This window comes from Aulonocara sp. 'chitande type north' Nkhata Bay, linkage group LG6 (assembly GCF_057382095.1).
Source record: "Aulonocara sp. 'chitande type north' Nkhata Bay isolate Kocher_YH1m ecotype deep benthic linkage group LG6, A_spYH_male_GT1.1, whole genome shotgun sequence".
Lineage (NCBI taxonomy): Eukaryota > Metazoa > Chordata > Actinopteri > Cichliformes > Cichlidae > Aulonocara > Aulonocara sp. 'chitande type north' Nkhata Bay.
The window spans coordinates 29,692,206-29,718,937 of record NC_141349.1 but is presented as its reverse complement, the minus strand read 5'-3'; the positions used below and the strand labels follow the sequence as shown (position 1 = coordinate 29,718,937).

The following is a 26,732-nucleotide window of genomic DNA, read 5'->3' as shown; positions in this document are numbered from 1 at the left end:
CACTAGGATGATGTCGGTGTAAATGTGCAGTCATATTCGTTGTGTTCCCACTAGTGCTTTCAGGTTAATCTCGTTGAAATAACCTTAACGCCACAACACGGCAAATCTCCGTTAACGAGCTACCCTATACAGAGGGGCTAGACGGCCAACACGTTAACGAGCTAACTGCGCTAACACACTAGCTCCCACCCATGTAATTGAGCATTGCGTGGCACATCCAACATACTGTTTTACTTTAGTCCATGACTCGCTTACCTTCAGGGTCATACGTCACATGAAAACCAAAATAATTCCAAACGCCAGATCTGAATGAGGGTGGGGAGGTCCACTTCTGTCTCGCTAGCTTGCCCTGCGCTCTTCCTTCTGACCATGCTGTCTGTGTTGAGCGCTCAGTGAATCTGCGTTCGACTACTCCGCCTAGGCTGCACTCTCGAGCCTAGGCGGAGTAGTCAAATGCAGATTCACTGAGCGCTCAACACAGACAGCATCGTCAGAAGGAAAGTTGATAAAATAAATTACAAATTTTGTATTGTTCTTTTTTTTTTCTCCCCTTTGGTTTTCTTTCTTTCTCTCCCCCTCTTTCTTTCATTCTTTCCCCCTGTCCTATCCCACAGTCATGTCTGTCCCGTTTGCAACTGAAAATAAAATAAATTCATAATTATAATAAAGGTCAATCAAATGGACCAATATGATGATCCACTTAAAATAAATCCTCTTGGCATCTTTCTTGGCCTCAAGACAACAATTCTGATGGCTATAGATCCAAACGGGACACAAAAAAAAAAAAATTGAAAAAAAAAAAATTGAAAAAAATTGTATTGTTCGATACATATGCGTACCGAACCGAAAGCACTGTATCGAACGGTTCAATATCGATACGAATATCGTTGCACCCCTAATATATATATATATATATATATAAAAGAATAATAAAAATACATAGAAACAGAAACATATATATATATATATATGTTTCTATCTATCCATACATACGTATATACACATTTTCAATATAAGAGTTTGTTTTGCGAGATCTCGCAAAAGGTCATCGTAATTTTTTTTTCTCCCATGTCCCTTGCGTGGCTCCGTAAGTTCCAGTGTTTGGGTTGGCCTAGTATATTATAGTCATAGTATAGTCATCAGTTAAATCATTAATTTTCAAGGTGTTTGTTATAATACTGATTACATTCATACAACAATGCAGTGAAAGGAGTGGGTAAAATGTGTAAAACCTTTTTTTCCTTCAACATGTAGAGATAGACAAGAACACTTGTAAGCATATGCTGGTATATTCTAAGAATTCTTCTAAGGAAACAGATGAAGAGTTGTTGTTTGATACACTGAAGAACATCCGGCATGCATCTGAGAAACAGCTGCAGCTGAAGTCATCTGTACTTACCCAAAGAAATAATCTTTCTGGGGGTAATCTTGATAATCTTGAGGATGTTCGATCTCACCCCTTATGCCACCTATATGCGTTACTTTCTCTTCATGCTAGAGCTGTTCTTTCTCGCCGTCCTCCTGTGTGTAGAACTGCACATCCTCATTGATCTGTCTGTGACACTAAACAATTAGAGATTAGATTACAGGGCTATTCAATGACAACATTAAATTGTACTGTGTTGTACTCCCCACCACCTCCCTTATGGTATTCAATGGATCTACTTTCCCGTTGAAAAGCCTGAAAACTATATCATGTAATGTCAACTCGACATTACATGATCTCAAAGATTTGTACTCAAAATTTTGTAGTTAATCTATAACTGTAAATTTTTTATAGTGAAAATATATTCTACAGGGTGGGCCATTTATATGGATACACCGTAATAACATGGGAATGGTTGGTGATATTAAAGTCCTGTTTGTGGCACATTAGTATATGTGAGGGGGCAAACTCCTCAAGATGGGTGGTGACCATGGTGGCCATTTAGAAGTCGGCCATCTTGGATACAACTTTTGTTTTTCCAATAGGAAGAGGGCCATGTGACATATCAAACTTATTGGTAATGTCACAAGAAAAACAATGGTGTGCTTGGCTTCAGCGTAACTTTATCCATCTTGTATCCAAGATGTCTTCATGTTTTAATTGTTTTAGTTGGCATATCTTGTGGAGATTGGATCTCTTGTGACATACAAGCATCTTGAGTTCATCTCAGTCCTGTTCTCTTTCAGTGCTCATACATACAGTATTATTCAAATGTGATACTTTTCTTGCCTCAGTACTTTTTGTTCCTTTTCTCAGACAGGTGTACAAGCACTTTCTCATACCCACATGTTTACTGTAGACACACCCGTTCTCATCGCTGCTGGATTTAGGTCCCGGCCGTATGGTGTAAACAAAAGCATAAATCACCTTTGCTTCTCCTTAATGGCTTGACTTAAATTCATGGTTCTCCCCTGCACTAAATCACAGCGGCGAGTGCCCAGGGAGGCTAGAAGGCTAATACACACCGTCCATGAATACCATCAGCATCGAGGCCAGTTTGATACATCTAAACACAGTCAATTTAGAGATGGATAGGCCCAAGTTGGGCAGCCACTGGGGAGACGAGAACACTTGAAAGGCTGCCGAGCATGTGATAATTGTGCAGAGTTTGGACCAAAAAAAAAAAAAAAAAAGTATTACCATGGGACAATCTGAGGAAACCAGGGGTGTGAAAAGAAATGGCACTCTCCTGGTTATCAAACACATAGTCTATCACACATAACAATAGAAGATGAGGAAATGCATTTCCTTCCTTCCATATTGAAGGTCTTTACACAATACAAGTGTGTATATGGAGCTCACATTGAATTTAACCTGGGTCATTTCTACTGGTAAACATTAATGCTCCTGATATATTTGTTATTTTCCTCTTAGACCCTGAGTTATAAAATAAAGTATTACTGTAGCTTTACAGTTGTTTTTGTTATATTTTTAGCCATGCTACAGGCGTGATGTCAATGTCATACAGCCTCTCATGTCCCCAGAATGTTCTACATAATAAAGTTAACATGTTTGATTTTATTAAACCTTTTTCAAAACAAAAGGTGTTATGTATTTGCATCTGCATACATACGTTTAAAGAAAACCCCAAATAAATTTAACCTTGTGCACCGAATTCTTGTTTTTTAAAGTCATTTAAGATATTGCTGTACACCCTATGAAAAAAAATCTAAATTCATCATTAAACTCATTTAAAGCCCCCAAATACCATGACATTCATGCTCATGACCATAACTTGATTTTTTCTTTTACGTTTAGCCTGTCTTGGCATGGACTGCCAAGCAACTGGTGAAGACCTTTGCAAACTTTCTGCAAAGAGTTTCTGTCAAATGTTGTCCACAGACAGTTTGCTTTAGTAAAACTATGAATGAACTTTAATCTGTATAGAAATGACAGCCAAGCTTATTATAAACACATTATGCTGAAATATTCACCAAGACTTACTGATTTCGTACACATATTTCTCATTTGACAAAATAAAACCCTCAGATGAGTAACATTTACTTTACTATCGGAGCTGCTAGAGATAAAATAAATTGATTGCCCAACAGAATCACTTGAGTGTCCGATGGTTCCTCTGTGTGGCCTATCCTTTGTTTGTAATTATTTTGCTGTGTTCTTGGTAATTATTTTGCTGTGTGCGCACTCACACTGGCCAATCTAAGGTGAAGCACTAAAGCTTAATTAAAGGCGCTGTAATGTAAGCACCAGCTTGGAGACATCTGTATGGTCTTATTTTTAAATGAACAATAATTTCTCCATCCGACACAGATGGCCCATAAGGGGATGGAATGCATAGAGATTCCCTTGTGCTTTGGCTATAATTACCATAATCATCTCCGTTTTATAATTCAGACTCATACTTTAATAAATCTCTGCAAGTGAAAGCACTCTGTCTATAGGCACTTCAGCGTGAAGTGGTTGTCTGAGTGTTGTTAATCACACAGTGGGTCATCTTTTTCACTGAGGCAGTTTGAACCACATTTAATCTTCCTATCATAAAACACCTTTAGAGGCTAGAATCTCATCTGGGAGTTGAGCCAAAATAAATGATTTTTGCAACCAGTATTACTGCAAGAACACATCAGCAACTGCAAAGTGCAATCAAACAGAGCGAGCTAATCCTTTGCGTTAGCAAACATTGGCATCAAGTTTGAGCATTTCATAAGAAGGTACGCCAGCTACCATGTATGCACTGAGCCAGATTAGCTTCCCAGTTCTCCTAAAATAAACCCTCTGATCTTGTCAACGCTTGCTTCAAAGTGATAAACTCTCCCTCACACACAAATTTGTCCTGTGTCAAAGCCGCTGACAACCCCATCAGGGTTACAGGAGGCAAGGGATGCATGACCCCAAATACTGGATTTCATCCATTTTCAGTCCAAACAAAAGATAACAAGGATTCCTGACAGGGCTGGCCCTTTGCAGATTAGAGAGAATTATAGTTTGCAGAATTCTGTGATAATGCAGGACAGAATGATAGTCATCAAAAACAACTGCCCAAATATGATGCTAAACATATGCGCACATACTCATCAAACACAAGGGACAAACATAAATACAGTTTCAGATATTATATTCTTTGATGGAGAAATCTTTTAGTACCACATATTTAATGTTAAACTATATGGAACTCTTGTAAATATATTAAGGTTATACAGTTCAAATTGACTGCTAATATTTGAGTTAGAAATTTGGTTATGTTGAGCTGGTGACAGCGATAAATCATGGATTTCCTGTCTCCCCCTCTTCAAGTACTTTTTCCCTCCAGACATATAGTCTCCAAAGCTACCAAGTGTTTTATTCACCTTTTTTCATGGATTCAGACAATATCAGCATTCTTGTTTGATCAAATAATTACACATTTTAGCCCTCTCCTGCACTGTATACATCATGTCTTTTGTGAATGTGACAACATTTTTGTCCCAAAAAGAGTTGTTCTCTTGTCTCAAATTGCTCAAAGTCCTATTCCTGCCAGCTGAAGTAGGCAGCTGCACTATAATCAAGATTATTCAGTTGCATCCTTTGGAAGCCTGTAACAGCCTGTAGATTATGCTGAAATTGATGTATAATGAGGCCACAGATGGCAAAGCACAATGCTCCTTAATGTTTCAATGTTCACATAGTGGCAGCAGCTTTTTCTAAACGTGTGAAGATCATCTCTGCCACAGCTTAGGTTTGCATCAGTCATTATAACGGATGGCAACTTACAACTGCAGTATTCAATCCTTTTTAAATATTTTGGACAAAATGACCTTTGAACCTACAGAATGAATCAACTGCAGGGCTTAAAAGCATCAAGAATTTTTTTCATTTCTTTGTGGGTTTTCCCATTGAGATGTGCTGTAAGGTTGTTTCATGTTAAAGTGATGTGTCAAAATATAGGATTGCAGTGCTCATGTAGACTTTTTCCGGTCTACATTTTCTTTCGGGTCTGTCACTTGATAACTGCCAGGAATAAAAGCTTGGGTATAATAAGTCTTCCTTCTGAAAATAAACTCCTGGATCCAGATAAGTGATGGATGGATGGATAAAACCAACAGCAATGTTGGGGAAAAAAAAAACAACACAAAGAGAATGTGCTGGAAACACAATTTCTATTATAAAATTGGATGTCATTTCCTTTACTCTGTTATCTTTGCTTTTGTTAACTGCTTAAAAAAAAAAAAATCTAGCATTCATTTCTTGCAGTCTGCATACACTCTAGGTCCTTTGCTACAGTGTAAACATTTTAATGTTAGGCGCTTAGAGAGATATCTATGGAAGCTTGTTTATGCCACTATTTTTTTTCTTTTTTTGCCATCTATATCTTGAACTTTAAAATATTTATCTCAAAATTTTGAACTAATCAAAAAAAAATTTAGAGTTAGGCATCTTCAAAATTCTAGTTTACAAGCTGAAATTTTGAAAAAAATAACCCTAAATTTCAAGTCAGCTCTGCCAGTCAGGAAGCTTTGTCAAGGTACATCAGCTACCAGTGCTACACCAGTGCCGGACTTGAATGAGCAACTTGCTCAGTTTACTATACATTGGTAGCTCACTGAGGCTATCATTATCCGATTTTGAATGTGACTGTGTCTGCACCATCTGCTTCTGGGTATTACGAAAATTATGTTATTTACAGAGCTACCTGATTGGCAGCGCAAACTTAAAATTTCAACTCACTACCTCAATATTGCGAGAAAATAACTTAAAATTTTGAGAAAATACCTCGAAATTATGACTTATCAAATCAAATTTTCAAGTTATGGATGGGAATTTTCATCTTTTTTTGGCAGAAACAAGCTTCCATCGAGAGCTAATGTGTTTGCAGTGATGAAGAGCTGTTTCTGGGCAGTTGTGGCTCAGGAGGTAGAGCAGATTTTAAGTTGCTAAGTAATAATAAATATCTTTAAATACATGATTGGCGTTAAATCTGTTAAACAAACACAATCTTACAAAAAAAAAAAAAAAAAGAAATCTGTCCAAAGCAAGCTACAGGTCAAGGCCCTTGAATTCCCACAAACTCAGCTCCAGTTCACACTGTCATATATAGACTTATACCCTTTGACTTGTATTTGTAATATATTAACATACTGTGAAACTTTTTTGCAAACAACTATTTAACTACCTCTTCAAGCAGACATTGTTGTAACTGTCAGCTGGTGGTCTGAGCACAGACTGGGTCAGGTTGTTTGTTCAGATGAGCACATAAATGTTATCCATGATTGTGTGCGATTGAAATGTACTCAGGGTTTAAGTGTTCAAATGGGGGGCAGATAGAGGAGTTAGGAAGGAATAGCCGGCAAGCAATCTTGTGGTAAGGTAAGGTAGAGGATAATAGTCTTTTCTTTGAGTTGTTCTGAGTGATTGTCAGCATCCAAGTGTCTGTGCTTGTTGATGTACGGACATGGCTGTCAGAATGACAGTCTCAGATGTTATGAAGAGCATCCTTTTCTCTGTTAGTAATACATTTAGATTGAATGGCATTTGATTCTATTTGCTGCTGATTCATTTTTTTAGACTGCATCTCTGTATAAATTGTCTCGTACAGTGCATCCAGAAAGTATTCACACTTCACTTGTTCCACATTTTGTCATTCTACAACCCTGTTTCAAAATGGATTTGATTCAATTTCAGCTCAAAATTCTACACACAAGAATGACAAAATGAAAAAGTTTTGCTGACATTCTTCCAAATTAAAACAACAACAACAACATAATGTGTATAAATATTCAACAATACTTTTCTCAATACTCAGTTTGTTGAAGCACCCGACATCCTCTGGTCTTTTTGATTATGCTACAACCTTGGCACACGTATTTCTCTGGGGGTGTCTTCCATTCATCTTCGCAGAATCTTTAAAGCTCCATCAGGTTGGATGCGGCGCGTCGATGCAGCCATTTTCAGATCTCTAAAAAGATGTTTAATTGGGTTCAAGTCTGGGCTCTGGCTGGGCCACTTTATGACATTCAGAGTGGTCCTTAAGTCATTCCATTGTCATTCTGGCTGCGTGCTTAGGGTTGTTGTCTCGTTGGAAGATTAACCTTCACCCCAGTCTGAGGTCCTCTGCAGGAGCATATTACCCTCAAGCATGTCTCAGTACATTGTTGCATTCATCTTTGCCTCAGCCCTGAGTTGCTGCTGAAAAACATCTCCACAGCATACTGCTGCTAACACTATGTTTCACTGTAGGGATGGTATTGGCCAGGTGACATGGCACTAGGTGAAAAGGTTCAATCTTTGTATCATCAGACGAGGGAATTTTGTTTTTCATGTTCAGAGAATCACTTTGATTTATGCATGATGGAGGCCCTGTGCACTGTGCTCACTGGGACCTTCAGTGATGCAATGCAATTCCTTAGACTTCGTGACTTTAGCTCTGACATGCACTTTTGTACTGTTCTCTCTCTGTGCTGAACTCCCTGAGCATGAACATAGATAAACAACCAGCCAAACTCATTTTGAAAGCGCCAGGAAAGTGAGCATGTTTGCTCCTTTAATGAAGATACACAGCCATAACAGTGAATTGACATCAATGAACAGGAGCGAGACTAGAAAGACACAAAAACAACTCTTAATAGATTATCCTATAATCTACAGGTAGGTATAGTTAGGCACTAACACAGTATAGTACAAAATAAGTATCCTATAGATATACAGTCTGATATTGATACAATAACCTAACAACAGGCGAGCATTCACTTGTAGCATTAGCTTACAGGTTATGTCATAAAACTACTATATTCGTAAAGAGTGAGAAAAAATGTCACAAAACACTATTATTACTCTTCTAGAAATACAAAGAACTGATAGAACCTACAGATATTGCTTTCTGAAGGACTCATCTCAAGGATTATTTTGAATTTCATATAAATTACCTCAAAGGTGCAGCCATGTTTTTCCCACTATTCTCTACACTTCCTCTTTCCTAACTATCCAAATTTAAAAATAAAAGCTCCAGACATTTCTGACATTAAAGAATAGAAATACAATTTCCATGGCTACATATTTATCCAGTTAACATATAAAACATAATCAGGGCAGAACTAGAGTAAAGCAATGTGAATACTTTCTGAGCGTACTCCATCTGCTCACAGGTGTACAGTGAAAAAAGGGTTTAGTCCATCAATAACATCATCGTAACAGAAGGAGAACTGAAGAGGTAGTTAGCTGCAAAGAGAATACTCCTTTCGGTTACCAATGGGTCTTATCATATATTGTTTCTTAATTTAGTCAAATTAATGTAGTGCCAACCTATAAAACCAATACAAAAAACAACCAACATCTCAAAAGTGTTTTTTAGAGGACATTTTTGAAAGAATGTGTTATGTTTTCAGTGATGCAACTCTAAACACAATTGAGTTTCTTCCTTTTTTGCTGTAAGCTGTGTAAATGGTATATTTGATGAATGTATATGACATACTCAGTGGTTCTCATATGCCTCGGTGATGAAGGTTATACATTACTTTTGAACCTGGTAAAATCTGACCAAGGGCATGTTTCATTTGGAACCCAACATGTCTGTATAATAGATATTTACATAGGTAATGGGAACTGCTGGAGAGCAAATCAGTTCTGATTGTCAGATTCACATGTATTCACATTCATTCTAGAAGCCATGATGAAGGTTTCAGGAGCATTATATAACAAAAGCTCACCTTTTATTTGTAATGTACCCACAGGCTTTTAACACAGTATTATATTCTCATACAGCAAACTGAAAAATTAAGCTCAGAAGTGCTAAAACAGACAAAAAAAAAAAAAAAAAGGAAAACTAAACTCACAGAGCCATGAGGGAGAACACAACACAGGACAGAAGGAGAAGCAGACCTAAATACACAGAAGGGTAACGAGGGAGGTGGGAGCACACGGGGAACACAGCTGACACAAATTAGACCTGATGAGATGGGAAGGAAAACTGAAAACACTAACCCAGGACACGGACTGTCAAAGTAAAACAGGAAACACAGTGAGATGGAGACTATGATTGGACATGGAACACGCAGACGTGAAACACTCAATCAACTGGGGAGACAGGGTGGAACACAATAAGAGGGACATGGGAACGGGCAAGGGGAATAAAACACAGACACCACTAAGAGGGCACAGGAGAGCGAGAGGGGAACACAAGGACGAGGGAAAGAGGAAAAAGCTTCCTCAACCGCCACAGGCTAGAGTTTACCACATAGATGCATTCATTTGGTTTTTTTGTTTGGTTTTTTATATCACTCCAGCGTTCATATTGTTGCTAGAAAACTCAACAGGAAGCAGAGCAAGTTTACACTCCATCATAGAAGCTCGTAACTCGAGCTGGAATTCCCCATCAGCTCCACTCCTAAATACTGACATGCTGATTAGAAGGAAACAAATGGAAATTAAATGTAACACCATTACTCTCTAAATATATTAAATTCTAAATTACATTATGTTCTATGCTGAATGCTTACGTTAAATTTACAGTCAGAAAAACAAGGTCAGCTGGTACACCTTGGCATTTTAACGTTCCAAGGTTAACATTGGAGGTGTAGACTTGATTACACCATAAAATGAGATAAAGTCAGTTACATATCAACTCATTTTGAAAACCTGCCAGGTACTGAAAGGAAAGTCCCGAACCACATTGGACACGAGTCCCTTCAAACGTTGTTCCCCTAAAAACACACTACAGTGAAAGACTAGATTTTTGTTTTCTGCAGAGATGCCCTGAGGTTGTCCTGTGAGTTTGGGAAAATTGGCTCAATTTGATTTGAAGTGGGACTTGCTACCTGCACGAAATCACTCTAGCAAAGAAAGCTGCTTTACGTCTTTGCTTGAGAAACAAATTCTTTACTACTCTAAGGATTTCTCTTGTTCTCCTAGACTCCTCTCATTTACGGCTCTCATTGCAGGATCATAGAATTGATTGCATTCACCACTTTTTAGAAATCACACAACTAATGGTCGCATCCACAATAACTGTTGGAATGAGCAGTTGCTAAAAAAGTACAAAATGAAAGATAATGTGAACATTAAGAATTGTTGCTTAGAATATTCAGCGTATGTATTTAATAGTCTTTTAAAATCTTCTTTTCCCGTCATTGTAACTGGTTAATGTTTAACTGCAGAGACAAAAGAAATAAAGACAAAGTACAAGTGAGCTGAAGGTGTGTTAGTAAGACTGAGGAAAACAACAAGAATGTGTTCATAAACCTGGTAGCTGATAAGAAGTGACAGTTTTTAGAGATATCACATATGACACAGCAGGTAATGAATACTGTGCTGTACTTCACTTTTAAGTGAAGGGGAATTTTTAAACAGCATTCTGTGGTTAGAGGCTATTGCTTCACAAAGTGCTCATAAATCTGTCAGATATCTGGTAATTGTAAACGAGGTAGCCGACAAGCCAGCAAAAAGCAGACCTCAATATTAAAGAAAAATAACTTCATTTTGAGTAGGTGTAAAATGTTCACACCAGGAATTTAGCATTAAGGGAATTTAAAAGAAGAAGAAAAAAACAGCCTACTTATTGTTGACGGGGGAAATAGCAGTTTAATTCTTATTCTGCAGTTTTAATCATCGAGTTGTTATGAATCTTCTCAGCTAATAAAATTATGTCTATTGCTCAGGAATTCTCTGCTGGGTTGCTCTTGTTTTGCTGTTCACTGTCTGTGTCCCTTCTTCTGCTTTCGCTCTGTGAGCAGAGGCTTCTCAGCATCTGGATTCCATGTAGAATTAATTTATTACTGTAAAATATTTGCTTTCTAGTAAACAGCATACACAGGTCTTTTGTTTATGTTGGTATCGCACTTATCCTCTTATCAGTCTTAGCTCAACTACTAAAAGAAGAAGAAGATTCCCAGCAAGGAATTGCTGTATTTGCTGTTCAAATGCAACAGAAGTATTTGATGTTTTTACTTCAGGGACGTCCTGCAGGTCATAGCATCAATGTATCTAATCCATCCAGAGCATGCAGTACCAAAGCTGTAGAAAGAGAATAGATATTAATAATTTTTGAACAGATTATGTCACCTACGGATGTTCAAATTCAAGTTGATTAAGATTGGTTTACAGTATGACCAGAACACTGGAGTAAAACTTAGGTGCCACACTGACAATCTTTTATGTTGAGGCTTATGAGTCAGGTTGTGTTGAACAAAGGCGTAACTCAAAAAGAAATTCACATTCTTTATGGTGCCACCTAGAAATGTTTGTGTGATCATGTTTGAACAGCCAAGTAACTATTCAGTACATCTCAGTGGTTCCAAGTTAAGCAACAATCAGCTTAGTGAGTGATATCTCATTCAGGAAAACCCACAAAACTACAGCATGCTTAGCTTTGAAGTTTGTTTTTTTATAAATGATGAATTGGTGGCCACTTTGTCTTGGGTCAGTCTCAATACAATAGATTTATCTTGAATGTCCAAATGTGTTTAGCCTGGTTCAAAAGTGAACTTAATCTCTGTCACGGCTGGCGAGGCAGGCCTTGTGGAGGTAAAGTGAGGACCCAAGTGCAGGCAGAGGTTGGTATGAGGACTGAGTTTATTTAAGGTGGAGATGGCGAGGACAGGAACTAAGGAATAACTAAACTGGGGAAAACCTGAATACATGAAACTGAAAACAAAACTCATGGAGTGACACGCAAAGGAGCACAGAAAGGACCACGGAGGAAACACAGGGAGACTCAGGGAGACACAGAGGTCAACTATACGAGAGGAAATTACTAAATACACAGGGAACTAAACAGAATACATGAAACCTAAACTACAACACTGGACACCATAAAATAAATTAAGATACGAAGAGAACCTTAAACATCAAACATAATAAAAAAAGACAAGGATCCAGGATCCTGACAGGCTCAAAGCTTCAGTTCAGTCATAAATAATGCAGAGAAAATCTTTTTTAACTGGAAATATAGGCAAGGCAAGGCAAGTTTATTTATATAGCACAATTCAACAACAAGGTGATTCAAAGTGATTTACAATTGATTAAAAAAATCAGTAGTTAAAATGTAAGTTTTGAAATTTAAGCTTAACCCTCTCAGGCTCAAATTAAACTTTTTGTTGCTAATGCACAACCAAGTCCTGCAGTGGTACTTCTGAGTAAAAAAAACCTCATAAAATATGTATGCGGGGTAATCAGGTTGTTAGTTTTTAACTGTTGCAAATCGGCAACGCCTGCCTTGAGAGGGTTAAAAGTGTGGATTTGGTGTTTTATTCAAATGCAGCTGAGAACAGGTGCGTCTTCAACCTGGATTTAAATAAACTGAGTGTTTCAGCTGATCTGAGGCTTTCTGGGAGTTTGTTCCAGATATAAGGAGCATAAAAGCTGAATGCAGCTTCTCCATGTCTGGTTCTGACTCTGGGAACTGATAAAAAACCGGATCCAGATGACCTGAGGGATCTGGAAGGTTCATACTGGGTCAGGAGGTCACTGATGTATTTTGGTCCTAAACCATTTAGAGCTTTATAGACCAGCATCAGAACTTTAAAGTCTATCCTCTGACGGACAGGCAGCCAGTGTAAAGACCTCAGAGTTGGACTGATGTGGTCCACTTTTTTGGTCTTAGTGAGGACTCGAGCAGCAGAGTTCTGAATGAGCTGTAGTTGTCTGACTGATTTTTTAGGTAGACCTGTAAAGATGCTGTTACAGTAATCAAGCCTACTAAAGATGAATGCATGGACTAGTTTTTCCAGGTCCTGTTGAGACATCAGATCTTTTATCCTTGATGTATTCTTGAGGTGATAGTAAGCTGATTTTGTTATTGTCTTAATGTGTTTTAAGTTTAGGTCTGCATCCATCACTACACTCAAATTTCTCGCCTGGTTGGTGGTTTTTAGGTGTATAGATTGAAGTTCTCTGGTGACCTGTAATCGTTTTTCTTTGGCACCAAAGACTATTACTTCAGTTTTGTTTTTGTTTAGCTGGAGATATGAAACTGAATATGTAGCACAATCAAACAGACACCACACTTTTTTTTACTGCTCTCATTGTGAGGTCAGTGAGTTGATTGTTAAGTAGTATAGCAGATAAGCCTGCTATCCAGCACCTGTTGACACAGCAACATACTGTTTCTTTAGTTGAATCGACAAAACCACACCACCAGTAACACAGTTTGGTAACTATAAAATAGAACGCTTGCAAGACAAGTCTTCAAGAACCACAAGACCAGTGGCAACAGGTCTTGTCTAAAACATGGTGGGGAACCTGTCGTGGTGTTTCATTTAAGCCAATGGTGTTGGCTTAAATTGATGAAATTATAAAAACAGAAAAATAAAAACAGATTTTCATCCACCATGCAATACCATCGAACCACACACGCAATGGAAGTCTACCATGTGTTTTTGCACCTTTCAATGATCACTGCACCTATTTCCAATTTCCTAGCGTAATATCTAGAAATGAGGACTGTAATGTAATGAACAATAAAACTGTTTGGGATGGAAGTGGTCTGTCTTTAGTTTGAAATATTAAGGGCACCACGAGAGATACAAAATGACCCCAAAGTTGAAATCTGGTCTAGCGCTTAGTGTGTTAGTGGAGCTTTTGAGGTTTCAGCAGCTAACAGGGATTCGATATAGAGAAATTACTGATACAAGTTGAACCAGCATTTTTAAGGCTCTAATGCAATGGGATATCAGAAAGTCATGTAATCTCATGTAATCCTGTTGAAAGTAACTTTAAACAAGAAGCATTTAAACCTTCTGACTAATTCTATTTGGTGTGATTTCGTGAGTAAAATTGGCATATGCACTAAATGCCCTAATTCCCAGTTTTCTATGGAGTCTATTCAGATATTATTTTAGCATTTCTGGTTTCACCTCACTGCAGCCAAATCTACCTGATGAATCACTTTTGGAACAAATGCTGAATTGGACTCAAAGGCTGTATTTTTCTGAGAGCAGGAACTGTCAAACCTAATTTGATGCCAGAGACCAGATGCTAAACAACTTGAGTGGTTTTGCAGCTTTTCTGTAAATCGTGCCAAAACCACAGATAAAACTAGGCATTATGTGTAATCTGGTCTAGACAGCAATTAAGTACAGGATAAAACTCAACATTACTAAGCTGCAGTGTTGCCGGCATTCAGGGAAGTGGAGGTCTGAGTCTCACTTTTGCTTTTGCTTTTTTCGGTGGATTGTGAGACTCAATGATTTTAAGTGTATCGTTCTGTGTTCATGTATTGCATGTGTGTGGATGTGCATACAAAAAGCCTAAAGCCAGATTACATAGAGGCTAAAATATGAACCTGTTGCTAGGGGGACAAATTCCCACTGGCCCCAAAGCCTCAAACATCAGATATAGGTGAGTATTTGTAATTCCATATTATTTTATATTATTAGTCATCATTCCTATTTTTAATATCTTTATATTACAAAGTAACAATGACACTTTATTGTTGAATATTTGGAGGAAATCATAAATATCAGATCCTGTCATTTTTACAGATTATAGAAAAGAAAAAAAATCATCTTAAAAGCAAATTTGCACTCTGTTAAAATTAGTAAATAAGTCAAATTAAATGCCATAAAAACAATAGAAAAACAAGTTAGGATACAGAAAAGGGTATGTCATAAACAAGAAATCAAAAAGATCACCAACTTAGCCAATCTGATTTTCTCAGGCAAATCATTCCAGAGCCTTGGGGCTAAATGTTTTAACCTCTTATTTTTCAGCAGGGCTCCTTGAACAGATAAAACATCTCTGTCCAAGGTTCTCAAGGCACATACTGGAGCATGCATTACTGAGAAGTCGGAGATGTAGCTGTGAGCAAGGGCAGGAAGGGTCTCAACAAAATCAATAAAATCTGAAACATACTGGGAGCTTGTGTAAAGAAGCTAAAACCAGAGTGGTATGATCACACCTCTTAGTTCTGGGTAAAAGCCCACTAGCTTTTGTAGGTCAAAAGTTGTAATCCAGGGTCAATAAAAACACGTCAAATGGTACGTGTGTCTTTCAGCAAGGTCAGGGTTTTGAAATATTTCTAAAATGATAAGAAAATAGTCTCCAAAATTTTCTTTGGCTTAATATTATTATTTATAATAATCTGTATTGCTATAGAGTCAGCACCAGTGCTGTCAGTCCAGTTCAATGGGTATTCATGCAGTACAGTATCATTTAAGCTATAGTAATGCAGTTCAGTCATGGCAGCTCAGTTACTCCTTTCACTTGCTTTCACTTTGTACTTGACCAAGTAATAAACAGATTATGATTGAAGAGGTGAGCCTGTGGTTCCTCTGGGTACCTCATCGCTCTTTGTCTCTTCAGTGATGCTTTCAAGTGATTTCGACATCTTTATTAATATAGGCTAAACTGAACAAGCACTGCATTTTTAATATGCTCAAATCTTACAATATTACATGTTTACAATTATTTGGTAACCATAAATAACATGTTAAACAACAATTTGGGTGCTTTCAGGGATTTTCAGGGAATTTAGGTAAGGTAGTTTATGTTTGTGTGTTTCTCATTTTGTCAGTGTTAACTGATTAAGACAGCTGATATCTCAAGCGATGAATAAGAAGCGATATCACAAGACTGACAGCTGCCAAACTGAGTTGTCCTCATACTTGCCATTAGCCTGCAGCCTTCCTATTATGCCTTGCTCTCTGGCTGTGAACACCTGCTGAACTTGAATTGGTAGAATTTAAACCACTAGATAGTATGTTTGAAGGTAATGCTTGCTTATGACCTGCAAAACAAAGACTTTACCTTTACATATGCACAACTTGGTGCTCACATAGTCATGGATATAGAGTAAGTAGCAAAAATGTGCATCCGTGACAACTGAATCTTGAAACATTACCGCAGCAGACAACCTAAGGACTATATTAAAGTGGCTTAAACAGTAACCAGTTAATGGGCATCTAGATAAATCCCTAAGAGAATAAATGTTTTCCTTTTGTAGAAACAAGTCTAATGAAGTCATTGTGTCGTACATGTGCATTCAGAGGGTGATGAAACAAGCCGACCAGTGCTGACTATCACTAGGCTCACCTGTTATTGCACAATTGCTTCATAAACTTTATTAGATTATAGCCGGTGTGTATTGTGCTCATAAATATCCATCAAAGATGTTACCTTTTCTCATAAATTTAGAATTTAGAATTTAAAGCATAGATAGAACAATAAAGAAAAATAACACAAATACAGCAGCCAGTGAAGAGTTCCAGGTACTTCATGCAAACTGCATTCATTTTGCTCATGACCTGCAACACAGCTAATGCATACTGTAAAGAGTTTTCCTTCCGTTCCTTGCTCTTGCTTTCTTTCTCCGTCAAACATGGAAGAAGATTTGCAAAGTTGGACCACTTATACCTGACTGCAGCACTTAGCTGTGCACAGTATAAGTAGGAGCAAAGAGGAGCTACACAAGTAGAAAGCAACAAAAAAACAACTATAAAGTATAATAACAGTTAAAGATTTTCTCATCTTGCAGCCAGACTGTATATTCTTTTTGGGCAACAGATCTCTGCCTGGGTTCATTCACATGTGCATGTACTGTGCATTTGCAGCAATAACTGTCACTAGACCTTTTTATTTCTTCTCAAAAATATACATTAAAAAAAGTAGGTGCAATCAATTTAAATTCCAACAAAAGTAAGTGGTGCATACAGAATGGCAGTAAGACCCACTCACTCAACACTAATGTTCACACTCAGTGATGCTCTTTGTCACCCTTTGTTACCCTGTGACTGTAACACACTGGGTTCTGTAGAACTGTAGATTTTTAATGGGTAATCTGACATCTGTGCAAAGGCAATATTTTTATAACTAACTATGGATATTTCTAAAATTGTGGCATCTACTTTCACACTGACTCGAGGCTGAACTTTTGGTAAAAGGTCAGTGTGACCTCGTAAGTCTTTCTTGCTACAACACAAGCATCGTTATCTTGGATTTTACAAAAACTAATTTAACACACATTTCAAGATTCACAAGATTTCCGAAATGGTGAAGCAAAAAAACTTCTTTCCTGGGACAAACATATATACTCACCAGCTGCTTTATTTTATACACTTTGCTAATACTAGCTTGGTCCCGCTTTGCTTTCAGAGCTACTTTAATTCTTTATGACATCAATTCAACAAGGTGCTAGAAACATTCCTCAGGCATCTTGCTACATATTGACAAGATAGCTTCACACAGTTGATGCAATTTTTTTCTCTACATGCATGATGAGAATCTTCCATTCCACCACATCTGGTGGAGGCCGTTTGAGTACACTGACCTCATTGTCATTGCCAGGAGTGTCAAAATGATTGGAGATTCCTGGCAAACTATCCTGTTGTGAGCAGCCATCATAAAACAGGTACACTGTCACCATAAAGGGATTAACATGGTCAGCAACAGTACTCAGGTAGGCTGAGTCCAAAATTGTGACAAAAAATATTCTCACACCATTCGACCACTAGCAAGCTGAACCACACTTTCATGCTGTCCATGCCGAATAACACTTGCGGACCAAGCAACATTTTTCCAATCATCTGTTGTCGAGTTGTAGCCTCAGTTTTTTGTTCTGAGCTGACAGGAATGATTTAGTTTCAAGGTTCAACTTGTTGGGTATTAAGAGATGCTCATGTCTTGTATGTAACAAGTGGTTATTTTGGTTACTTTTGCCTCCCCATAAGGTTCATAAGCGTTTTATCTAGAGAACTGGATACTTTCTCTTTTTTGGACACCATTCTCTGAAAATCCCAGAGGTGGTTATGTGGGAAAATCCCATTAGGTCAGCTGACCAATTCGTCTGGGACCAACAACCAGCAAGTTGTCTGAGTTGTTGTGATGTGATTGGTAGATCAGATATCTGTCAAACATCAGATATTTGTTTTGACGTGTAGTTGCAAAGGTGTACCTAATGAAGCAATTGTATAAAAGGCATCTTGATTTTTGTGTATTAATTCAATTTTTTAGCTGGGTTACACAACTGTGAGCAATATTTCTCCTTTTTTTTTTTTTTTTTTTTGCTCTTAGCAAATTGGTAGGAAAAGTGAGCACAGAGTCAAAATTAAGATTGATGCGTAGAGATCCAAACTAAAATTTATACCACACAAGCTTTAAGTTCGTCCATAATGAAACCATATCAATGAACTCTCATTATCATGTACACTTTCTGGACATTGACGCAGCCTTTTAGGAGATACTACACGAAATTGTGCAAAACACCAAATATATATTTGTGATAATAAATCTTGCAACAGGCAGAATTTATTAGCACAAATGATGATAAATCTTTTGATAATAAATCTTTCATAAACCTCTTGAGTTTTTTTTTTTTACTCGCACAGTAGGCTTTCATTCATTTACTCCTTCTGTTTTCTTTATTCAGCAAAACAAGAAATATAGAACACATGAATAGTGGTTTTGGTCTTTTTCTGCTGAATACAAGTTATGTATTGTTATTAAAGCTGGAAAACAGTATTTGCCACTGATGTGCAAAATCACTTATTTACCATCTCTGTGCCCGGTTAAGGTAAGTGACGAGTGGATGTCAGAAACTTGTCACTTTCCCATGATGATATAACAGCTTTAAATAACATGACTCATTACTTTACAGTGACACACAATGAAGTCCTTAACAGAGTGAAAGTGGCTCTTCACACCATAACAGCTTACAATAAAGCATTTCCCCTGGGGTTAGATGAACAGAATTAAACAGGGATAATGACCCCATGGGAAAAAATCTATATCAGAGATGAATGCAGCAAAATGAAGCTACAGAAGATTGCTGAAGCACATCAAAGAAAGTCAGACAATTCTCTGATTGTGGTGGCTTTTACTGCTTTATGAATAGGTCTTCATTTTGTCTCATTTTTGTCTGTTCTTTTTACTACTGACACACTCACACACACTCACACAGAGAAATACGACACTTCCTTTCCAGCCTCACTGTTGTTTAGATTTCAACACCACGCCTTTCACAGGGATACGGCTTCAGCCTTCCCGGTAATTCCACTTAAAAGTAATGATTAACTTCATATCTTCTGAAGTCTGAGGCGGCATATGCAGAATTTATTGACGAGCCAAAAGGACTGTGGGACCACAAGCTCTGAATAAGGGCTCAGGAGAAGCAGCAGTTCTCGAGAGGTCATTTTGGTGAACAACAAGACTTAACAGACATCTGGTTAATGAATCCGGCTTTAAGGTCAGCTTTCCATCCTGTCTGCAGGAAAACACCTAGTGTGCATTTACCGAGAGCTAATTAGGTTTGATGGTTCTCTATGTTACAGAGAAATGTGAAAGATTTGACAATGGGATTCACAGCATTGCACACGCTCTGGCTTCTGACTGCATTTGCTTTTACAACACAAGGTATGTGAAATTACTAAACTATACTAAATTACTATAAATTAGTATTTGCTGAGTAGAGTTTGAAATATCTGCGACAACTGTTTTGCAGCTTTGGATCATATTAACTTATCTGAACTATAAATTTAAATCTAAGTTAGTGTAAAAGGGTGAATATTCTAATAAAGATGTAATAATGGTGTGATGGCGTTACCTCCTCCAACTTTAAGACACAAAAAAACGAAACATGAAACATTTCTTTGTCTGTATCGTTATCTGCAGAGTTGGTGAAACTAAGAGTTAGTCCCAAGATTACCGCAGAGTGTGGCGAGCAAGTTTCCCTCAACTGCAACACATCCTCGGTTCATCATGGAATATCAATCAAACTTATGCAGTGGTTCAAAGAGGAAACACTTTTGTGTTCTGTGGACAGTAAAGGGATCACTACTGAACTCCACAGAGCATCTCTGAGTAACTTTACCTGTGAATATGAAGATGGACGGCTGTCGCTAATCTTCAAAAAGATGCTCCCTCCAGAGAGCGGAAAAAAATACACGTGTAAGCAACGCTCCAACAGAGGAGCACTCAATGAATCTACTAAAGTGGAGTTACAAGGTCAGAGTTCTTCAATTAAAATTTCCTATTAAAGCAAATTATAATATTGCAGAGTAATATGTTTAAACTTCTTAAACTTTTATTACAAAACACATTTTTACTTTGCTTTTGCATTGCAGTCTTCTTTTTTGCCTCTGCTTCCAAATTTACCAGAACACATATCAGACCAAATACAAAGAAAATGCATCTAAACACAAATGTTAATAATTAAGCAAATGTTAAGCAAATGTTTCCTTGTGATTCATCTGACAGCAAAAATTGGCGTAGGATTTTAATAGTTTCACGCGCTAAATGAGATTATTGAATGATGCGGTGTGCGTCGAGTGCATTTTAAAACTTTTCTCGTGGTTTTCCCTGCAGAGTGTGGTGGGATCGTGGAGGGTAAATTAACGACCACGGGACCTGTGTGCACCTTCAAGCAAGTCTACCCAGACGGAAATGTCCACTGGTTCCACGGCTCCCGCAACCTCTCAGATGGATCTCTGAAACAGTACACCGGAAAAAGTGTGGACGAACAAGGCTGGCTTACTATCCACAGTTACCTGGAGCGGAACAGTTCACACGGGCCTTACAACTGCTCCTTGAAGAGCACCGTGTCTGACAGATACATCGCAAGTATGTTGATACAGAATCCTAAACCCCAGAAGAGCACTAGAGGAACACACTCCAACGGCAACAAAGTTACAGCCCGGGAAAGTACCAGAACAATTTTTTGCCTTTTAATCTTACTTCCAGTTATATTTAAATAATGGAATTCCCACCACACGGAGTGTCACCAGACATAGGGAATGTGGGGAGGCATGAATCAATGATTAACACTGATTAGAAGCAACAAGGTACTGAGACTTATGGATTTTTTTGTCAAAACCAGGGCGTCGAGAATCAGATTAAGTGAGTCATCTTGCGTAATCCAAAGGCTTATCTTTCTTCCTTTGTGCTATTGGCTGACATGAACGAGAAAATTACACACCACAGTGAGGTGATAAGAAGACAGCCAGTAATCATAACAGTATAAAATGTGTTGTTGTTTGGCTTCAATAGAGGCTAGGAGAGAAATGCACAGTGGTTTCACGGATCTTTTTAAGAACACAAGGAGATGTTTAAATGGAAACACTCTCAGAGAAAATGCACTTTCTTATAATTGCTAAAGTGATTAAAAACTCTATACTGGTTCAGTTTAATCAGCAGCTATAAACCTTTCCATGGATGTTTTTTTCTCAAGCATGTCCAGCACTGTCATCTGTGTAAAAGTTCTCTATGAATGAAGACCATAAAAGGCTCTTTGTTAGATTTATTTCAGAAATACAGAACTGTCATGTAGCAAACCCCCTTTTCTTTCAGTCAAGCAATAAATCTGTCCAGAGTTTCTGGACAGATGCTGCCCTCTGGTGATATGTGCTGCTAACTAGAAGTAGCTGCTTTAGGAACCACTTGGGAGCAATATGTTTTCATTCAACGGGCTGATTTACCACACTTTGCACCAGCCTGGTAAACATAGGCAATTTAGTTCAGAATCATTAATTCCAGGTGAGAGCTGATTGATATAAAGTAAATCAAATATCAAAATAGTTACATCACAGGAAAGCACAGGAGAAAATGTTGTGGTAATTTCACTTGCTGTCAGACTTAAACAATGAAAATGGAAAAGAAAAAAAATACACAACAATTTTAAACAGAGCGATGAAAATATCTTTTGAAGTGTGTGTGAGGTCCGTCTCTGGAGCACTGCTTTATGTGTGTAGCTGTTCAGTCCCATGAAAATAAAACTCTCGGCCACAATGTAGACTGTAAAAGATGACCTCTTTGACCAGTTTCCTTCTGAAACACGTCATACTCCAGGACATATTTGAACTGTTAGTCAAGCAACAAGTAATAGCGTGCATGTTCAAAATGCAGATTAAAGTTTCTCTTTTTTTCTTTTCATTAGCTAAAAAGTGATAATAGCCAGCTCGTTTGACTGGGGCTGTTCTTTAAGTAGCTTGTAACACACCACACATGAAAACCTGTTCATGCAATGCTCCTGGGTCTTTGACCCTGTGTTTTGAGTTTATTCTTTATTAAGTCTCCGTCTCTGGTGTTCTGCTACTTCCTGTTTTATATTGCCAGTCCCTCATCTTGTGTGCTTTGTGAAAACGTTTGCTTCCCATGTCTTGTTTTCCCTGATTTGGTTCACCTGTGTTCCTTAGTGTCTTCCTTTTTCCTAATTACCTCCTGTGTGTACTTAAGACCCCAGTTTCTTGTAGCACTTGTTGTGACCTCCCTCATGTTGTGTGCTCAGTGTGTTTCTTAGTTCCTTGTACTGTATGTATTTCTCGCTTCTGCCCCCATATTATTTGTCTCTTGTACTTTTTAGCAAGTTTACAGCAATGAAGCTGCCTTCTTTAGTTCATTTTCCCGAATTATGAGTCCTGCATCCGAGTCTGCAATCTTCCTGCCACACAACACTTTATGACAGGTCACCTTAGTTTCATAAAAATGCTTACAGTAAACTTGAGCAAGAATATTGCCTCAAGTCATTATTCATGCTCCTCATCTTTCAGTTTGCTTTTCAATCTCTGACTAGTGAGTCCTAAACGCCAGAGGACAAACCCCGCTCCAAGGCAAAAACTGAGCCTTTTAACGGCTCACTGCACCCTCTTCAGACAGAACATTTGAGAGGCTTTTCAAGTCAGAGTGACTCTCAGCTAATGCTCTCACTAAAGCAGTGTCATGTAGCAGACTGGCTGAGATCTAGTGGGTAAACCAATCCAAGGTCACATATTTGAGAGCTGACAGATGCATCCAGTTACAGTACAAACCTGACACAGTATACACAGACAGATGCACAGCACACACATCTACACACATGCAATGTCCTGACCACAAATGGAAGCCTAACTAATGCCTGCCTAACACAAACCATCGTCTTGACAATAAAAATGTTTTTACAATAATGTGGTTTTAATGTCCATAACTGGGACTTACTTACTTTCCACCCCATAATTGGGGAGCTCTATAAACAAATGTATATTCCCGCAGTGTCACAGCACATCAGTCCTGATATGTTTTATGAAAATGTTTGTGTTGTTTTAATGTGTTTTGCACCGAAATTGATCTGTCACATATTTAACTTTGAAAAATAATGCTAATGATGCAAATTAAGTGTTCTTGCAGAGAGCAAAGCAAATTACAGAAATGTCAGCAAAGTAATTCTCTTGCAGACTGAGTGATAATGAGCTAATTAAATTTGAAATTAACAGTTTAATTCTGAATCTTAATGTAATGCTCTTCTGTCGGATGTTATACATTTGAAGTTTAAATAAAGATTTTAATCAAGAAAAAGAATAATGCATGTCTTTACAAGCAGGAGAGCTCAGTAAAGGACTTCCACTGTAGTTTTATCAATAGGAAATGACCTTACTAAAAAAAATCTGCTTTCTCGTTTTCCTTTTTTTTCACAATACTTTAGATTTTCTGAAAATTTAGCTATATGCTATAAACCTCATTTAAGAAAGGTTATTCAACTTTGTAATTTGTGCTGTGTCACTGCTGGAGAACTAAACAACACCTTCTGCAGTGAAACAAATAAAGCAAACACAGTAGCTCTGAGAATAAAACGTTCAACTTTCATAGCAAAATTCAGCAAACACAGTAAAACCTTACTGTGTTTTCTGTGTTTATTTGTGTCTTGGTCTATGCATTGCATACATCCAACATATGCATTTTATATACACTCCATTAGTGCACTCACACACTTTCACTATGACACTCAATATACCGAGTTTCTGAAAATGCTAGAAATAAATCAAAGCAGACCAGCTCATTGGTGCAATCCAAAGAAACACGCTTCAAAGCAGTTACTTGGAAAAACCCTCCAAAATCCCACAACTTTGATCTTTGAGGGGGAAGCCCTCCTATAGTCAGACAGACAAAGACAGCTCTGTTGAGCCTTTAGCTTTTTGTAATGATGATTTCATGAGCTTCTTCGGCAGTAAAAAATATTACAGAGAATTGGAATATAGTATCACAGATGCATCTTCAGTTACATAAGGCTTACTGTCAGTGTAGCTGGAGGATATATGGCCCATTGCTCCCTTTTTAACCTTAAGATGAATGTAACAAAAAGCTACTTGTTTTTACATAATAGCTCCACATTGAGCAGCAAAAATCTTGCTCAAACATGACAATTCAGGCGTAACTGGACTAAAAATGTCTACAAAAAAAAAAAAAAAGAGAAAGGTGACTCTGGAAAATCTGGTACTTATTCATTGTATGTTCAGCCACTTGGGGACCTCACATGATCCACGGAGCACCACTCTTCTATTCTTCTCTCTTACAATCCTAATTCTATTCTATTTTATTACCTTGTGTCCGCTCTCTCTTGACGTTTGCACATTTTACGGTCTGTCCTTATGCTTTTTGCACCTTTTCACCCCCCCACACACACACTCGCATGTTTCTGATCTGTGGTTTATTGGCACACACACTCATAGCGACACTCCTCTCCACCCAGACACTTGAGGCATAGCAGTCCCTCCAATCCTGAGGTTTTGACTTTCCAAAATTGAGTTCCTTTTGAAGATGCTACTTGCTAACGAGCAAGCAGATGGCCAAAATGTTTAAGTAAAAAAAAACCTTACTTCAGTAAACTGCTGTCTTTATTTTACGTTATTCATCTCAAGGTTATTATGGATAAATAGAACTAAACTAAAAAAAACTGTGTTCAAAAGGTTCAGTGTTTTGATTTTAATAACTGTACTGTGACTCCTACATCTGGCATATGCCCTAAATATAATAGCAGCACTACATTAACTGCATAAACTGCATTAAAACAAGCAAGCCCCTCTGGAAACTAACTGAAAGCAAACTCATTCAAAAAGAAGAAGAAGAAGAAGTTACAAATAGAGGCAGAAGAAGATGGATGGATCATTGCTTTTAATTGTGATATCCACTTTTAACCACAAGGTGGAGCAACTTACAAACAGATAGTCGCCCTCTGGACAAACAACGATCCTAAACTAATTTCACGGTTAAGGACTCAGACTGTCCAAGCTGTCTTGGTCCGCTTGCCATGTAAATGCAGACAAATATATTACTTCACAACAAACAGTTTTCTTCACTAAGAGTTTTGTGAATTTGGTCTCACATTAAACCACTAACAGTTTGCTGAACAATTTGAACACAAATATCAAATGCATTATTACATTTATTTTTTAATTTTAGCTGAGGCATACATATTTCTATCCTCTACCAAAATGTTTTTCTTGTTAGCAGGTTTACTGCCCAGTTATGCTAAATGTTTGTACTGCAGAAATCACTGGGTGCTCTTCATAAAATTTGAAGCATCTCGACCTAAATAAATGCCCTGAGATGACGTGTGTTGTTCTAAATTAAATTCAGCTGAACTGAATCTTTTGTTTTCTTTAAAGATTTCTTGTTACTCTTGCAAAAAAAAAAAAAAGAGTCATGTTGAACAGGATATTTCCATTACCCCAGAAAACCTTGTCCCTGTTTTTATTAGTGATCATGTTGTCTTGTTGCATCATTTCTCAATGTTGGAAGTTGGTTTCTCCTGTGAGCACCTCATCTGGGCAAAGTACACAGAGGGGGGTGTACTATGTATTCACTTGGATGCGTTAGTGAGTGTATACAGAGGTTTCAGGTTATGTTCCCATGGAAACAGAGAGGTGTCTTACAGTGTGCCTTGGCTTCGACGGTGTGTGTCTCTGTGTTTAAGTGTGTGTCTGACCAATTATCCCAGTAAGCGAGAGTAATCTTCTCTTGGGGAGGTTTACATTATCACCTTGACAGCCAGGTGGTCATTGGTCAAGCCGATTGCTACAGCTCTATACCATACACAAAATCAGAGGGAGGGGCAAGGGGGAAGATCGAATGAGACAAGATAAGAAGCGGACTGACCGACAAACACTGAAGCAAGATAGATGAGAGCGGGAGGGGGGATAGGCAGGGGAATGGAAAGGGGAGATAAAAGCCAGATTATGTCAACAAACTGCTGAGATTTATGCGAAGCACTGATAGCCTGTTACCTAACATTACGGTAAATGGGAGTTGGCTTTGGATTATTTGGCCAAAAAGCTAGTAGAAGGCTACAGAAACCCTGTGCTTTCATTTACATGACTGCCCAAGACATTTAAAAAAACAAAAAAAACAAAAAAAACAAACAAGTTTGACATATTTTATAAATCTATAAAAGATAACATCAATATCAGCTCACAACCCCAGTCTCTGAATGTCTCTGATGAGATCAGAATAACAACATGAAACTGAAAGCAGCATATGTTTAAAGATATAATTGTAAGTGTATTTTTATATTTATAGTGAAATTAATACTATTTTTATAGCACCAATTCACAACAACAGTCACATCAAAATGCTCTATATT

The 26,732-nt window shown here is 37.8% G+C and overlaps 1 protein-coding gene across 2 annotated transcripts; it reads left to right on the top strand.

Annotated features, from left to right (window-relative positions):
• The first annotated feature begins 19,464 nt into the window (after positions 1 to 19,464).
• On the top strand, positions 19,465 to 25,688 carry LOC147328067 (uncharacterized). 2 transcript variants are annotated; one of them, XM_086296197.1, is made up of 4 exons: positions 19,465 to 19,592; positions 19,678 to 19,759; positions 20,018 to 20,350; positions 20,711 to 25,688. In XM_086296197.1, exons 2-4 carry the CDS (start codon positions 19,699 to 19,701, stop codon positions 21,097 to 21,099), a joined length of 783 nt encoding a protein of 260 aa, XP_086152323.1. In that variant the 5' UTR covers positions 19,465 to 19,592; positions 19,678 to 19,698; the 3' UTR covers positions 21,100 to 25,688. The 2 variants fall into 2 exon arrangements, with proteins under 2 accessions (XP_086152323.1, XP_086152322.1); XM_086296196.1 differs by having other exon boundaries at positions 19,480 to 19,759.
• The last annotated feature ends 1,044 nt before the right edge of the window (positions 25,689 to 26,732 follow it).

Excerpts from the sequence above, each read along its gene's own strand:
- LOC147328067 (XM_086296196.1), top strand. The coding sequence starts at position 19,669 with ATGTTACAGAGAAATGTGAAAGATTTGACAATGGGATTCACAGCATTG. Across the intron at positions 19,760-20,017 it reads ATTTGCTTTTACAACACAAG|AGTTGGTGAAACTAAGAGTT; the intron begins GTATGTGAAATT and ends CGTTATCTGCAG. Across the intron at positions 20,351-20,710 it reads TACTAAAGTGGAGTTACAAG|AGTGTGGTGGGATCGTGGAG; the intron begins GTCAGAGTTCTT and ends TTTTCCCTGCAG.